This window comes from Fistularia commersonii, chromosome 14, assembly GCF_037954325.1.
Source record: "Fistularia commersonii isolate RoL2024-O1a breed Wild chromosome 14, RoL_Fcom_v1.0, whole genome shotgun sequence".
NCBI lineage: Eukaryota > Metazoa > Chordata > Actinopteri > Syngnathiformes > Fistulariidae > Fistularia > Fistularia commersonii.
The window spans coordinates 10,041,649-10,060,179 of NC_141297.1; the positions used below are offsets into that span (position 1 = coordinate 10,041,649).

The following is an 18,531-nucleotide window of genomic DNA, read 5'->3' on the forward strand; positions in this document are numbered from 1 at the left end:
CTTAATGTGTTACAATTAATATGTTCTTTTATTAAACTGCATATTAGGTATACTCCGTGCCACCACAGGAATTCAGCTAGACCTAAAAACCAATATACTCTTTGTCTTCCTCTTGAAATATAAATGGTGAAGCACAATTAACATAGTTGAATTCACAGTCCCCACTTGCTACCAGCAATTCAGAATTAAATTGGCCAGCATATTAATATACTAAGTTCTTTAGGGTAATAATGTACTTTTCCAGCAGTTTTCTTGTGTTGTATAACATGACCGGCAAGGCAGCATGATTTGATGACGCAGTTTAGCTACTCCCAAGAGAAGTTTTTCGGTACTTGAAGCATTCCATACAAGAGCCATACAAGAAGATGAGTTCCACCATAGCCATGAAATAATCATTTTCATTTTGATTGGGGCTTTCTAAACCATCTCCAATGCCTTCAGAGCACTCCATGCTTGGGCTGTTCAAATGCTGATGTCATGGTCAGTATCAGTGAATGAATCAATTACAATGTTGTGGTGTGTGAAGCTTGGATTGTGGAGACGAAGGCGAGTTCTAACTTTATTCATTGAACACCAACAACAACTGACTATGAACTTACATGAACCACAATTCCCCTCAACCGAAACCATGCCAGCCCAGCCCCTGGTCCGGTGGGGTGAGAGGCCACGGCCCTTAGGCTCTGCCACCCCCCGAACACCCAGAAGGGACTCTCGATACAAACTAGCCCCTCATGGGGGGCATGAAAAGCCTGCCCTGATGACCGTGTCGTCCCTTGGTCAAAGTAGCGGGAGACACCGGACGTTGTTCCTGTGGAGGCATGGCTGGGGTCCTGGAAGGAGGGCAACCTCAACGGAAAACCTTAAAATGAACCACAACTTTCTCAGCCACCCTGTGTGCTGGCTTCAGCCGATCCAGTCCGACCCGTTTCCTACGCTCACCCATATCGAGGCCAAAAACTGGTAACGGTGCCCCAGAACCTGGAACGGCCCATCGTACGGGAGGTTAAAGAAGCGAGTGTTGAGCATCATGTCTCATGGACACAAACTGAGCCTACCTGAGCTCTGCAGGCACAAAAGACCACAGGGAACAGTGGTGAATGTGGCTTGGAATCAGTCTGAAAGCTGCTAGGCAAGAAAGTCTCCACGGGCGGACAGGGTGGAGGAGCGGATCGCTCCGGCAAAAATTGCAGCTGCCCCCCAGTCCCTATTCCTATGGGGTGTGCTTATTAAATGATGTACAGTATAATACGGTTGAAAGAAATAGATCAACTTAATGGCTCATGTTGCTGTTACATGTTTTGTATTCTCTTTCTTTTGAGGATCAGTTGATTTATACATGTATAAATTCTCCAATTCTCAAATAATAATAAATTGTTAGGGTGATATTGTACTTTAGTACGCCCCACTAATATATCAACAGACAGCACCAAACCCAAAAACTAAATAGCTTGAAACATTCTGGAGATTCAATTCACTGATAAATGTAATATTTTTGGCGTAAGTAAACTTTTAAACCTGACTGCAGTGTTCACTTGGTTGCATTTTATAGAGGATATTATACATATTTTTTGAGTGCTTGTTGACAGCCGCATTGGGATATTTTTCAAAAATAGACAACTGTCTTTTGACTCTTTTCTCCTCCCTTGGCAACAACCTTTTTTTTCCTCTAATTTCTTCTTCCCAATTAGTGTTACGTAACCCAGTGACTCGTCTGTTGGTGATATTAAATGCTGAATTGTTTGTGTGTGTAGGGGGGTTGTCGCATTATGTTAGTAAGATATAAAGTTTGGACACCTTAAATGGTGTCAGTGTTTGGAGGATGACTTGTCTCATTATTGGAAAAGAAAACCCAGTGAATTCAAAATGATGGAGGCAAGAGGATCAGAAAGGATCAGATCACTAAATTAACTTGACGTCTTCCATTTCATAAATCTATTGTCCTGGTGTTTGTCTCACTTAAAAATAATAAAGATAGACGGATAAACATGTCAGGCCAAGAAATATTACAAACAACTTAATAATGAGAAACAGACCAAGGGAAAAACTGTAGGAGTAATCATGTTGCTTATGTTTTGAATCTGACTTTTCCTTTTCCTTTATATTGTCCCCTCTCTTTTAATGTCACATGTCACAATGTGACTGACTGAGGTTAAAAAGTTGGTTTCATGGTTTCATTGACGGGTCAGAGTAGAGGTTTGGGTTTGGTAATCTGTTACATAAAATGAGGGTCCTCACAATTGTAGAATTGGAAAGTGTTCTATCCCAAGTCACTTTAAGCTTTTGATCTTTGTTGATGTTCTTTATTTCTTATATTTTCTGAAACTCTGTTTTTCCCTAAAATAGTGAAGTGTTTTCTTAGTGTCCTCGAAGCGAATGTAAGAACTACCAAGAATAATGATGCAAGGGGGTCACAAATATTTTTGATTATCAAATACTAATTCTGAATATTTTGGAAATAGTCTCTATGAGTGAATATCTAACAAGAAATTAAAATAACCAGTTTTGAACTTCCTCAATTATTTCTTTATTCTAAAAAAAATGAGAGATACATTTAGGAAGTGAAATTATATATTAATATTTAGATACAGAGACACACAATACAATACATCTTTTACATTATAATCAACAAATGATGATAAATTACATTTATCTAAATCATGATATTGAATGAAACTAAAACAGAAAAAAAAAACATTTCTTCACAGGAAAGCAGCTACCTGACCCTGAAGCCTATTTTTGTGATGAGTTACATCTTGTTTGTAAAATCACTATATGGAAGTTTGAAAGTTCACTCTTTGTTTCAGACCACACTTCCCAAACCTTTTATCTGAAATTTAAGAAAATAAACCATGTTATATCCCTTCAGACAAGGAAAAGAGTTGACAGATTATCTGTATCAACCCACTGCTGACGTGATGTCACAGATTAGAGAAGTGGCCTCAAACATAACCGACGCTTCACATTACTGTGAGTCAGTTGAATAACCTTTTAATGTGACAGATTGCCTGTTATATTTTGGCCTGAGCAGCAATAAACCTGTGAGCACACACACACACACACACACACACACACACACACACACACACACACACACACACACACACACACACACACACACACACACACACACACACACACACACACACACACACACACACACACACACACACACACACACAGCAGTTCTATGGTATCAGTCAGGGTACAGAATACTGATATTAGAACACCATGTGCGTGCATGCGTGCACGTGTGCATGTGAGTGTGTGTGTGTAAGTTATAGAGAAACAGATGATGATGATGATCAGCAGCCCACGCGATGATATTGTGTCTTGCCACTTTCTGACTTGGGCTTGCACAACATTTTACCACAATAGTTATGCAACTCTTCGCATAACTGACCGGGCATAGTTCCGGAGGTGACGGGAACTTAAAGGCAAGGGGAGTGTGTTTAAGGGTCATGTGATTGGTCATGTGATGCCTTCAGGAAGCAGAAGAGGAGTGGACTTTTCTTCGGTATATCAGCAGTGAGAACTATATATACCGACAAATTTTGAGTCTTGCAGCTAAAAGTTTTTTTCTATACTGTAGATTCATAGACCACCTCAACTGTTTACCATTAAGAGGTTCCATTTTTGCAAAAACTAAAATTTTAACAAAAGCAATGGTCTTTTCCTTATTTTTTGAGAAGAATGTGTACAACTTGGGATGGCTTTCTCAGGAGCCCGTTTTTAACAGTATACAGTGTATTTGTACAGGTATATGAAATTACTTTGAAAAATCAACACAATGAATGAAATGGTTTCTCCTTATCATAACCTAAAGTTTTAATATTTTATCTTGGAAATCTTAATATTTTTTCCAATAGTTTTCATGTCTCGGAGATTTTTATATCAATTATTTATTGCATCAGAGAGAAAAGTATTTGCTGAAAAAGGTAAAAGTTGCAGTGATTTAAGTGCAGTACATATGTATTTTTTTTCTCTTTTCTGTTTCACTCTATTCCAGGAAACACTACGTAATTGTATAATGCCATTCATTCGCACAGAAAAACATTTTATTTTTAACTACATTGTCATAAGCTCAGCTCAAAGACTATAGGCACCCTGCACTTTGAGAACAGAAAAAAGTCACACAAGATGTTTTGCATCATTGCGAGACTGACGCCTGGAAGAGAGTGTCCATATTTATCCCTTCCAATGTCAAGTGCCATGCTGAATTCTCCCATCTATGTTCCAAGAAATAAAACCAGCTCATTTGCCTGTGACCTTGGTGGAATTGCAGAGGTGTGAAGATGTAAGGGTGCAAGTAATTAATCAAACCCTAATTTTGTTTTTCTTACAAGAAAGTCATCCTAAAATTACATCACTCTGGACCACACATTGCTTTATTACTGATGAATTTAAATGGATAAATATGTCGAAGTACATGACCCTCATAAACTAATTTGTTTCTGATTCTAATTCCTACTATGATGATCCATTTGTATTACTGATGAATTTAAATGGATAAATATGTCGAAGTACATGACCCTCATAAACTAATTTGTTTCTAATTCTAATTCCTGCTATGATGATCCATTTGTGACTGAATAGACGGTATGTCTGTTGTGTGTGTGTGTGTGTGTGTGTGTGTGTGTGTGTGTGTGTGTGTGTGTGTGTGTGGTTCATATATGATAAAAAGATAAAGATAGTGCTGAAAAAATAAATATACGGATTTTAGTTTTATGGTTATTCTGGAATTTTATATCAGTCTTTGATTTTGGCACTACATTGCAGACAAGAGTCTGAAGTTGAATCATAATTTCTAAATTTAAAAGGAAATTATCCAACGTGTCTTTTGTATCATTGTACGGAGGCTAAAACTGTAGGCCCTTTTCTTAGATCTTGTTGGAAATAAGTGGATTACAAGAAAGTACGATGATGACACACTATCACGGACATGGATGAGCAGATGTTACTGAGTGGATGAAGTTCACGTGTTTTCATTTTTTTATTTGTTTGTTTTTTGGTTTTGGTGGGCGTTAGATAATGATGATGACGATGATGATGACGATAATGATGACGATGATAAACAAGTCTCAAATCAGTTACTAGGAATCATTAATAATGTTTAATGATAATATTATTAGAGGAAAATGTTGAAAAGGAACATCTTGGCTTTAAAGAAAGACAGTGATGAACAATGTGGGGGGTAAAAAAAGGAAAGAGACAGTAATGCAGCGCTCTGGTTCCTTTGTAGTATTAAACCATAATGAAGAATGAAGAATACTAAGTAGAAGAACTGTCAGTCAATAATCCAAATAATCCATTCACACTAAAGAGAAAAAGTTTGAAGTGTCAGTAGTCTCTTGACTTAATTAGCTTTAGTTTTTTAAATGTCATGTTTTAAAAATTGCAAAGTTAGCCTTATAGATCCCAGTATCGTCTTGGGCTAAAAATTGTGTAAAAATAAAAAGTATGCAGATTGACGATTCTCCAAGGCATTATTTGTCTATTGCTGCTGTACTTGCACACACTGTATTTTAGATGTGTGTGGTTGGTTAAGATTGATTTAAGATTATTGTATTTTCTCCTTTAATGCTCTTTGTACAAAGAACAGATTTAGTTCACAGACAAGACAGAAATTTGCACAAAGAGATTAAGTTTAAAGAGATGATCATCTGGCAGGTGGGAGCAATTAAAAGTCAGAGGGGATTACAGAACACATTTACATGTTTATCTTCCTCATTTGTCACTTCTATTTTTTTTCCTATGACATTAACAACCCCCACCATCCCCTGCCTCTGACCCACAGTTGTCATAACAACTGTCACCAGGATGCCATCCCCATCAGACTCCCTCCTCTTGGCGTGACATCCCCTTTCTTCCTCCCAATACCTTTTTTTCTCGCCCATCCTTTGTTCTCAGTACTTATAACTACTGAATCTACACTACATTTTTATTATTCTCTTGTCAACATAATTTATTCCTCTACACTTACAGTGTGGATTTTTGCTGGCACATTTTTTGAAATCTCAGTGACATCCCTTTTTTTAAATGAAATTCTGACTTCATTCATTTGTAACCTGACCTAGAATATCATATTCTACTTATCATTTCAGATATTTGCAGCATAAAAACGATATTTTTCAGTGTAAGAATCACACTTAATCAATGCCTGCCATCCTATATTAGGATAAAATGATCACGATTCGCGATAAAAAGAATAACTAGACCACTGAGCTTTCTGTCAAACTGTTTGCTTATATCAATGTTTACTCTGTTATTCCTATTTATCTTCATCTCATTTAAGTGTATACATATTTGCATTAGTTAGTGAGACAGTTGATATGAGATAAACTGTATGGTCCCTGAGGGAATTGGCATGGATAAATGTGCTGCTCGGCGCTACAGTCAACAAATGAGTTCTAATACTGTACATGGGCAAAGAACCATTAATTTTTGACAATGATTAGCTAATCCAAAAAAAAGCCACTCATTTAAGAAGAAAAGAGTTTACAAAACAAGTCAGTGCAATAATCCACAAATTGGTGTACTGAACTAACTCAGGGTATATGTCTAAATATTTGACACTAATGACAATGCTGATATACAATATGTAAAAAGGTGCTGCACAAAATAAAATCAAGAAGCAATTGCATGATCATTGTGAATCATTACATTGAAATATACTGGATAAAATACATATTGCATATAACCATGGGGTATTACATGAACTCAAAATGATATAAGTAAAAGCAGGTACGCCCTGTAAACAAATGAATAAAAATAATAAACTTAGAATAAAAGATATACAACCCAGTGTCCAGTCTGCTATTACAATAAGGATTAGGCTGGCTGTTTGTTTATTAATGTAATTGAAATTTAAATGATGGTAAATGAAGGAATTAATTTTTTATTCATTCATTCATTCATTCATGTATTTCATGTTTGTTGTTTTTTTTTTTCCAAAATTCTGTAGCCTCTTTATCTCTGGCTCTTCAGAAGTACCTTCTTTCATTTTGAGAAAAGTTTTTGGGTTCTCATAGTGATCGCTATCAGTGAACTGCAACATAAACACACAGGCATCTAATCCATGCATGCTATAAATGCAGGAAATAACATATTTTTACTCTCAATCATTTCACACAGCACGGCCTATTAGAGGACATTATGCCTCACATGGAGACATCTATTTCTGTCTGCCATCCATATGGTGGTGCTCAGTCGAGCTCTGCTGTCTTTGGAGCACAATTTACTTTGTTACTTTGTTAAGAAAAAATGAATCTGAAGTATCTAAACGATTTGTAATTATATAACTCAAAAACTTGAGTTACAACAAGTAGAGATCCTGATACCCGGGCAGTCTGATGTTAAAGGCACATATTTGGGTTTTTTATCTAGATATAGCATTATACACATTATCTAAGGTTGTGCAGTAAGAATCTGGGAATTAGTGAATGAATTCCCGTCTATAGTGAGATATGGATAAACAACTCCACCATAGTGTAGACATAACTGCTAAGTACCATCTGCTTTTATATATAATCTAACCTGACCTACTGTACCCTAGACTACTGTAAATAGGTCAACTAAATAAAGGTCTGTCTATTTGCATCTCATTAACATATTTATATAGCAATTCCAGAGCATATATCATCAACCCTGGTATTATAATCTAATAATGGCTAAAGACCCAATAAGTTAATTTATGTTTGTAATGTATCATACTGGTCTGAAGTCATAACAGATAGATTTACATGTGATCGAACATGTTTGTGTTTTGCAAAATAATTACAGTTGAGAACTAGTTCATTTTCATGTTTTTCATAAATGTATTCATTTTTATTGAAAAGGTTCATTCAAGTAGTTTTAGGGTTTATGAAGTTACTTTTTAATGGAGAAGACAGCTAGACAACATGACAACCAGGATATTTACCCTCAATTGCACAGAACTAAGTATTAAACAGAAGGGGAAAAAATTAAACAAGTAAAGAGATTAGTGCTTTTATTTAGCATGCACATATCGCCAGCAGGCATTTGAGGAAGAGGCTAGTTTTTCTTGAAACGTCATGTATGCGAGAATTAGTTTTTTTGTTTTGTATGTAAATAAATCATCTTTTCTGAATGGAGCATCTTTGGTGTGCAAATTTTTTTCAAAACTTTCCTATAATTTAGCTGTAGGCAGCTTTTGACAGACAAGCCATACTACAGTGCAATTTTTTCAATTACTTATCAGTCAGATCTGGAATTTTCTCTCCCCCTTGTAGTGTACAGAAACCAATATACAAAACATTTCGGCAAAGGAAATAACCTAATTATTTAACCAATTAAAATTTGGTTAAACAACAATGATCTGACAAACAGCAAATCTATGCATCCTAGTTCTATTGGCCTATTATGAAATTATAGCTTTACAGGTTTGATAGAAGTGTGGAGAAATCATGATTATTATCATAAAATCTCTTGGTATAGTGTCAAATTAAGCAAGTATTTGATGGAATGCACTTAACATATTCAGTAGCTAATGATTTAAAACCATCTGTTTTATGTTTTTGGATGAAGCTAGAATTGAAAACACAATTACACTCTGCACATGGACATACGCTGTGCGTGTTTTTGTGTACAGCACATGAATGTGTTCTGACCCATGTGTGTTATCGCAATGTTCTTCAGGGTTGGAAGTGTGCAGTGCAATCTGTGCAATAACAGACTGAGTTGTTTGGTGACTCTTGTTGCTCAGATGATTCTGTAAGGCGGTTTAGTCACATCTTTCATAAGATGCGCACATTTCACATACAGTACACATACACGTGATCCGGGATCACAGCATGTCTTATGTGTAGGTGTGTGTGAGCAAGATGACACACGCTCACTCCCTTGAGTTCAGAGTGATAAAGAAAAGTAAGTTAAGACTCCCTCCCACTGATGTCACTTTGCTTGATGAGAAAAAAAAAAACACAAGTGTGAAATTTTGCCGTATCGAAGGACCTAAAGACAACTATTGAAATCCTTTAACCTTTATTGCTTAAAAAATGCAAAAAAATGATCAGGAAAAATTGTAGTGAATTTGGCAAGACATTAGTAACCAGTTGGAAGAAAATCACCCGAAAAATACCTTTTATTAGGACTGAAATTTTTTTCTAATTTCTCATGAGTGCAAATATATTAAAACATATTAGAGAGAGATAAATGAACACGTTTCACTGTCCCTATACAAACCAAACTTCTTTGATTTTGTCTCCCTCACACACAAACAGACATACCATCTACTCAGTCACGAATCGATCATCTCTGACTAAAACCAGGTAGTTTTCAGCTCACTTAGCCATGAAAAAATACAATCAGATCAATTACAAGCCATGTACAGTCACATCCCAATCACTCAAATGTTACACTGTGTGTGAGGATCTCTTGAAGTTTTCAATAAGTGAAAAGATTTAGGGTGTTGAAAAATAATCATCATCACAAACTCAACACTTGTTATTGCTTTGCTGAACATTGGGGGCGGCGCGGTGCCGGTGGACGAGAAATTGTCTTTGGAACATAACATTCCTGGTGCGATTCCTGGCTCCTCCTAGTGTGTCGAGGTGCTGTTGAGCAAGACACTGAACCCCTAACTGCTCTGCTGGTGCACAGCATGCCTACTCCTCATGGTTCATCCATGATGGGTTAATTGCAGAGAATGAACTTCCCCACAGGGATTAAGAAAGGATAAATTAAATTATGTACAGTGTAAAAGAAGCCATCGAGCTAACTAAAACTACACCTAATATTAGGTTTAGGTTTTCAGCAGGTTTCAGCTTTGTCCATTACAATAAAAATTCCTTTTATATTAGGAAGCAATACTACAATCATTAATGTGTCATTTTGGGGAGACTTTTATAGTACGTAAAGTTTGATTGAGTCTGTCTCGGTCTTGCTTTATCTCTCTCTCCCTGCCTGAGGGAGAATTTGCACCAAGCTGATGCAAATTGTGAAATATGAGCTTTCTCTACATGGCCATGGGTGTAGCCTGACACTAGAACTATGGCAGTGTGACAAAGGTGAATATGTGTGTCAGTTAGAGCAGTTAATAAGTTTCTTTGCCGCTCCCCTCGTCTCACACCGCTGTCCTCACTGCTCCTTCCTCCTCTTTGTCTCTCCTCCCCCACCTCACTATTTCTTGCTCTGCCCCTCCCCCAGGCTCCATAGCAATGTGGGTTACTCTGTGGCCATGTGAGCCTGATCTTCCACTGTGTGCTTGAATATGTGTGGGGGTTGGTTTTGTTCTCAATGCAGGCAGACTGAAGACTCCTTGAATGGGCATGTCTTGTGTAATGTGGGTCAGAATGAACGGTTCTAGTAGGTAAACCACTGATTAGTTAGTATGTGTTTAGCGTTCAAAATACCTCAAAGGTGACTTAAGTAAACATGTGTGTATGTTTCTGTGTCAAGGATAATCCGACACTACCAAAGTGGGTTTAAAGGGTGCCTGAAGTTCACAGAACTGTTATGAATCCTTTCCCGCATGTCAGTATTATCTTCCTTGAATTTTTTTTTTATTGATCCAATCATTTTTTTCTCAGTGAATAGTTTTTTATCCTTTGCTTTGTCATAATCAAAATTGATTCGTCTGCGCTGAACATTTATCTTAGTCAGCAGTATGTTTTATTATCCCGTTCTTGTTCTCATTATCTTTCTCATCTTCTCCGCGCCACACTTTTTTCTAACTATCTTTCCAACCTTGTACACTTCTGGTTTAGTTTCTTATTTTTTTTTATTTTGGGTATATTCTATTCTACATATACCGAAATTCTCTAGCCTAAACTCACCATTGATGGTTTTCACATTTACTCATTGCTTCACTGTCTGTGACAATTGTGGTGTTTATGGTGTGTTTATTGGAGTTTACGATGTGTGATGTTGTCATGTACGTCCAAACGAGAATTTTCTACCACCTCCCTGAAAGTGGCAGCAGCACATGACCTCATTCATTTCTCTTTCTTTTTCTCTTCTCTTTGACCTCGATTGGATATAAACATAAGTCTTTAACTTCTTCTCCGAACTCTTCTTCCATCGCTGTCATTGTAGGAGAAAACAGAATTGAAAATCTCTGATGTCAATGTATACAAAATACAATGGAGGATTAGAGCGGTTGTCCTTGCAACCGAATATTCCTGGTTTGATTCCTCACTCCTCCTATCCTGGTCAAAGTGTTTTTGAACAGGACACTGAGACCTTGACTGCTCCCCTGGCTCAGTGTTTGCCTTCTGCTGATGGTTCATCCGTGACGGGTTAAATGCAGTGATTAAATTTCACTGATTTTGTGTTCTATTCTTTTAGGTGAATCCCATTCTGTATTTGGTCCCTTACAAGCAAAACACTCCACTTACTAACACACATACACATCCATGGCTTAGATAAACAGGCAAAGTTAAAGCTAAATAAATAAGCAGCAGAGAAAATGTACAGAAGAAAAAGGTACAGTGAAATAATGCCCAGCTCACACTTTTATTGGAATATTGCCCATCAGTGTGGCATAAGACCAGAGGGTGCTTTTAACAAATGCCTTAGTTGATTCATACGTCATAATTATCTTGTTTGTCATCTGAGTTTTTATCATTTCTGAACTATGAATGTATAAGTTATAAAGGTTGGCCAATGCGAGGTGTTTCTTTTTGTATGTGTCTAAAGCTGCAAGACTAGTCAGGTTGACACCAACTGAGTCAATAAGGATGAAATCATAAAAATGTTTAGCTTGTTTTTCATATTAACTTTTTTTAATTAATTGATTTATTTTTCCAATGATACATTTTTAAGCCTGTAGCTTTGACAGCCTAAATCACTATAAAACATAGTTTGTAATTGCCATCTTATGTTGTATTATATCTCATTTAATCTAATAAATTGTTTGAAACAAGAGGTGTAGTTTAAAGGAGTAATACACAACCGGGGTAATTTGTCCATTTAGAAGTAATCTAATTTTGATATCCGCTTGCTCCATATTTTTCCTTATTTAGTTTTAATTTGCACATGGACCAAGATTTTTCAGTTCTAATGTGATCCTCATCTGAAACTTCAATGATTGATTAAATTATAAGACACTAAATTTTTATATAAAAAATATGTAGCCGTAATTTCTCAAGTCCAAACTTTACTTCTTCCTGAAGAAATTGTGAACAGGTTGTCATCTTTGTAGTTCAAGTGTCTAGACTGAAGTAAATGAATATGTGTACTAACAGTAACAAATACAATCAATGATAATATGTATGGATTTAATTTGCTTATATATTATATTATATAAATAAATATGTATATTATATTATATTATATTATATTATATTATATTATATTATATTATTGCAAGTCAAATCTAAATATTTGATTTATATTGCAATATATTTCTATATCTTCTAAGTTTATTGATATGAGTAGAGCCCTAGTATAGAGACGCTTTCCAGCAGAAGTTTGAAAAAAAAAACAGCTAGAACCAATGAAAAGGAAATGATCAAGATTATCATTTTACAACTTTGTACCTGTTCTTTATCCATTCATCATTTTCTCACTCTCTTTTTTTCTGTCCCTTCCTCTGTCCATCAGTTCCTGGTTGAACCCCTTTACCCCTGTTACCTAAGGCAGCCTCTGTGGGGTGGGTGTGGCTTGCTGACATCACTCTCTATGTCAGTTGACTGGGGGGAGGGAATAGGGAGAAAGGGGAGGAGTAGACGAGAGGCAGAGTAGAGAGGGGGATTTTTTACGTACGACAAGTCCAGGCAGCTTTCATCGACTCATGGTTTTGTAATTGTCCCAATGGCCTTCTGTTCTCACTGGAGTGCCGGTGAAGCCAGAAGCCAGACGAAGCTGCAGCTAGAATTTGAGAGTCTTCTACTCACTCTATCACACACACACACGCATGCAAACACACAGAGATGTACACACACACACATACAAACTTTGACAAGCTCAGTTCATTTGGGACAATGAAGATTACTTAAAAGAGGAAAACACAATAGATGAAGTACTTTTCAGTTTTAAGAAAGAGACCTGGATCTTCCATTGGAGTAGAAGATAAAGCTTTTAGCCACATGTAATGGGTGAGTAGCTGTTTTTTTTTTCCTAGATGATTGACAGAATTTTCATCTTTCCTCACAGTACTTCATGTCTGCTAGAGCTTTTCTACTCACTCCCACCACAAGTCTTATCAGTTGGTAGTGGAATGTGAGGGATTCTATAATACTGACCTACATGAGAGGCAGTGCCCACTCTCCGACCAGGACACTTAGGCAGAGTTCAAAGGTTTCATAAGGGTAGTTATATTTACTTTTGTTATCCCTGCTCCATCCAAAATGGATACATTTGTATCCTGAACTTTTCCATTATTTTAACAATGACATGGGGAACTCCAATGTCAGGTTTGGTGATGTACAACTTGAGTTACATGTGGTTGAAATTGATGTAGAGAACCAACAGAGTTGGTGTCTGTATCTCTTATCTCTGTGGAACTGTTTGGCGCTTAATGGTGTTCGAACATCCACTCTGTGGCATGTTGGTGGTATTTAGTTTGAATAAATTTTGAAATATATGCAGTTTGTACAAGCGATGTCTTGTACTCGTGTGTGTAAATATGAGTTTCCTCTGACTGTCTCTTACGGAAGGTTTCTTTGATCATGTGACTTCTGAAACATGTGTAGGGGAGGGGACTATGTAAAGTGCCTCCAGAAAGTTCAGTCCCATATGAGCCATATGACCACTGTTCCAACATAACATGCATATATATGCATATATATTTTTAGTTATATGTAGTGCAGTTAATTTAGGTCTTTCTATTATGAACATTTTGAACATGTGCTGGGTTAAAAATGCCGTACCCTCTCAGATGTGAGCTGACACTTTTTGAGTTCTTAGTTTAGCACCTAGATATGCTGCTGTAAATATAAAAACTATTTCAATATCGCATTTAATCGATAGGAATTTTCCAAGAATGGGCCTTGAAATACCTCCTCCCGTAAATTATCAATACTGTTGCAAGAAAAAAAAACTACTTTTAAGTTATTTAATACTTTTATTTTAGTTTTTTAGACTTTTCCTCAAAGCATGGTCTCAAAACACTCAAATTCCACACACCCACATTCCTGCCACATAAACACACACACACACGCAGACACACACACACACACACGCACACATGTGTATGTATGTATGCACATATATATATATACTCTAAATTTAAAATCAATATATCCTTGCTTTCAAATGCAGATTTTCTAATGATTATATTCTATTGCACATCTAATTTCTTTATATTTTTGAAATTTACAATACACTGTTAGGGTCGGAGGGTACTTGATAAATTTATTAATGTCTGTCTCAAAAAGTGTAATAATGTGTGTTGTTTTGGGGTTTCTTTTTTTCTTTTTGTTTTTTTTCTTTCTTTGTTCATTTTGGTCATGTGTTCCCTTAGTGAGAAATCTATTCTTTTCCACCTCTTAAAATGAGTAATATTACCTCCATGTCACATTTTTCTTTTCCCCACTTCTTTAAAATTGCTCATGTTAATTTTGTATTAGAATTGACTGTCCAAGTCTGAATTTAACTGACCTACAAACCAAAGCGGACAGCATGAATGTGTGTGGGAGGTGGCCTTCGTGCTTAATGTGTTCCTGAGAGTGTTATGGGGTGTTCCTTTTTTTTTTTTTTCTTTTTGAGGAAGGGTAGTGTGAAGCACCGTCAGCCATTCTCGTCTCCCCTTGGTTGGGCCCTGGCTCCAGTGTGAAACCGTTATGTAAGTTTTCAGATGTCAGCCCTCCTTCCTGCCTGCATCTCATGTTGACATTGTTATTGACTGGAGAGCAGCAGCCAGCAGTCAGTTACTAAGGCAGCAGACAGCAGGTTAGCGTAGTGTAAAACAAGGCTGAGAGGGGTAGATACATACCGCCTGCACACTTTTCAACAGCTTTTCAGCTTTTTTTTTCCCACTCAAACTACGAATCTGCTTAGTTGGTGATCGATAGTTAGAGAGCCAGTAATCAGCAAGGTGAGGAAGGAAGCAGTGGGAGGCCAGCTATTCTTTTTAATCCATCACCATGCTTCTCCTGGACGAATCAGAGTCTTTTTCAGGTAGGTCAACTTGATTGTTTGATGGGGAGACTGTTGAGACTTTTGCCGAAGAACTGGTAAGGGAAATTTTTGGGAAATAGACAGGGGAATACTTGATACTTGGGGAGATGATGCATGAGAGACAGTATCGTTTGTTTTTGTTCTTATTTTTTTTGTAATATTTATAAAGAAAGAGAAGACATCAACTAGTCATCTTCCAATAAGAAAATCAACACATCCAATATTATAAGAAGCACCCACTGCATCGTGTTTTGTGAAAAAGTCTCGGTTAAAATCTATGCAAATGTAGGCAAGAAAGATTTTTTAAAAGATAGTAGGACAGGGAATTACCCGGCTTTTCATGGTAGAATCTATCCGAAGTGCTAAGAATGCGCTGCGGTAGGTGGTGGATGAATGTTAAATTACTTAACCTTGTTGTGTAACACTGGATCCCGACTTACTTAAGCATGGGCCAGATATCTGCTCTGCTCCTTTCCATCTTGTTCTTTCTCTGTATTCCTTCCTGTTTCTACTCTTTTAGTCACAGTCTGTCATTCATAGTTCCGCTCGATTCGTCCTTTTTCTCCCTTTTCAGACATTCCTCCCTCCATCTTTGAGCTGGTCCCACGCGTGCCGGCTGGCCGGCTCTTGCGTTGTCATCTTAGACCAGTGCTGCTATTGGCTGTTTCTACGGTAACCTGAACCAATGCCCTTGTATGATTGGTGGACTGGGTTAGGATTGGGCCATGCTGGTAGTGTGAGCATGTGGAGGCAGGAAAACATATGGTTCATCAGACCAGTGGGTTAGGGGGGTAAACGTGTGAGGCGGCGAGAAGGAACAGTGTGTCACAGAATGAAAGAATATTGCAGGAGACAATATTTGTGTCGTTCCGGCCTTGTCCTACCCAGTATGAATACCAAACAGGTTATGCCAACCAATTCAAGAATTTTGAAGGCTGACATTCAAAGTACTGTTGAACAGCTGTAATATTTACTGTAATGGTAGGCTGCGGAGTAACTGTGTTATTATTATGATTATCAGCATTATAAAAGGGGGAGATCAGATTTCGCTCTAGACTTTACTGTGGTTGTTGTGAGGTAGCTAAAACTATTCATTTTTAAGTCCGGCAGTCGGAAATTGCAATTTGTATTTATTTGGAAACATATGACATGCTTGTCTCATACATCCAGTTGTAGGGTGCCTGAATTTTTGCAATTGGTATCCAGCTAAGTTGAATTGGAAATCAAAGCTGAACATCTTCATTTAAAATTCTGTTTGTTTAATTTTACCTCCAATGTGTTGAGAGCACACAGTGAACAAAAATGTGTCTGTGGGTGACCTCATGCCAGAAGCTATTTGTGAAACCAAGTTCTTACTGTCCTAGTGTTTTTGAAAAGTCGATATTTTCCCTGAGGTGTGTTAAATTATGAGCTGCTTTTCAGGCCAAAAAAAATTGTGCCTGAAAGGTTATCACCATTTCTGAATGGATCAGTCAGTGATTACTCACTTTTTAACCTGGAAAAAACATTTGCTTTGCTTTTTTTTCACAGTATTCCGAATTCTTCTCAGCCTGCCTTTTACCAAGTTGGCATGTACTTTGAAAGCCTTTACAGGCACTCATTGTGATCAAATAACTAATGTCAACATGCTCATAATTCCTGGGATAGCTCTGGGTATTTGGCTTGCGGTAAAATAAACACTACATACTTTATCAGGACTGCAAGTGTGGCAATATGAATGCTATGGAGCACAATGTTCTGTTTCAAATTCATCGTGGGGGTTCTCTAAGCATGTGTCTAATTGTGTGCATCACTTGCAAGTACAGTCTAGCCATCGCTGTCATACAGTGTTTTATGATGATAAAAACCTTAGAGCCTCTGCGGTACAATAAAACAGGATCAGACTGTACTCACTCTTATGTTTTTTTTCTTGTTACTGCACTGCACACTCTGTTTGCTGTAATTGGTCTCTGCATGCCAGGAAGGAACAACCTGTCCTTTTTAAACCAGCGCTGAACACTGGGGGCACGCACAGTCTGACTGCTTTCATAACGACAGAGCTGAGGATGTGGGCTTTGCTGGACCAGTCTTATGGCTTTCATTCTCACTAATGTTAAACATCACCGCTGCCTACTGTCAGATCACAATGTCACACTCCCAATGTATTTTCCTTTTTTCTTTTTTTTTCCCCCATGAAACATCAACTGAGAGAAATTTACTTTTCTGACCCTTTCTCTGCTTCTGTTTTTTTTTCCCCCTCAGAATTATATTTATCCCCTTTAATTGCAACTTTCCTTTCTCCCCCTGTTGTTTCTGTGTTCCCGTTCTAATGGCCGCAGCATGTAGAGTATAGTGTTGCATTACGGCAGTCATATGATCGGAGGGAAGTACTTAAGCTGGGATGAGTCACATATTTCATAGAGTCCAAATTATACATAATTACTACCAAAAATGTTCAATTATTGCAGCCGTTTATGTGGGAACCGTTTATGAAGTTTATCTCTCGGTTTTGGTTTCTTTTCCATTTTAGAAAGGTTCTTTTCAGTGTTGCCCAGTACAGGGCCCAATGAAAATCGCATAAATTCTTAATATCATAAATATCATAAATTAACTGTTGTGTATGATTAAACAAAAAACAGAATGCACCAGTACCTCTATTCAGTTTACATGACTTATGATTATGTTGGTTGGGTTTTTTGTTTGTACTTAATCTTTCAATCAAGATGGCCAATATGTTGTCGATTGTTATTTGTCTTGTTTGAGCTGGTTCTGTCACCAGATAGAGCATCTGAGCCAGTGGGGTGGTTTTTGAGACATGGAGTCATTATGTGCTCTGTATGCGCAATGTCCAAAATCCTAATGAAATGTTTATTGCAAATGAATTCTTATGGATTAACACATTGATTATGACAGCCATATGGAATTCATAGGGTTCATCTCAAGCCAACCATGCTTTTGATGTTTTAAATTCTGTGATTGCATTGTAGCCTCCAGTTGTCTTGAATTCACATTAAGTTATGACTTCATCACTATTTTAATTCAATAAAACACCAACTTGACAAAGCTTTTAAAAATCAGACTCTACATAGTCTCATCATTAACATTCGGCTAAATTGAAGTCCTGCAATCAAATGTCTTATCGTACAGCAACATTAACGCCACTGTAAAGTAGAACAATAAAGGTGTGTGTGCGTGTGCGTGTGCGTGTGCGTGTGCGTGCGTGCGTGCGTGCGTGCATGGATGTATATGTGCGCACAGCTTTCCTTCCTTCCATTCTACTTCCTCAAGCAGTAGTGACACACTGGCCTAGAAACAACCATTCCAGCTCACCAATCCTGTTTCCTGTCTCACTATGGGCTGCTATTTTCCCTTTACCTTTAGCCTGTTCGCCATGTGTGAAGTGACTATCTCAGCCTCATCGTCTTTCGAGCACCGCATGTTCAGACAGTGGGAGTATTTCATGACTTAGTTGGT

At 37.4% G+C, this 18,531-nt stretch overlaps 1 protein-coding gene across 2 annotated transcripts in view; it reads left to right on the forward strand.

Annotated features, from left to right (window-relative positions):
• Positions 1 to 18,531, forward strand: part of LOC147227230 (helicase ARIP4-like) — a 76,647-nt gene that overhangs the window by 24,017 nt on the left and 34,099 nt on the right. The window contains exon 1 of one of the 2 annotated variants that reach the window (XM_086159079.1): positions 14,921 to 15,078. The exons of the other annotated variant lie outside the window; for it this stretch is intronic. Coding sequence (XP_086015205.1) covers positions 15,045 to 15,078 — 34 coding nt within the window. The 5' untranslated portion in view covers positions 14,921 to 15,044. Of the gene's footprint in view, positions 1 to 14,920; positions 15,079 to 18,531 lie in introns of those variants that run through there. 2 annotated transcript variants of the gene reach the window in all.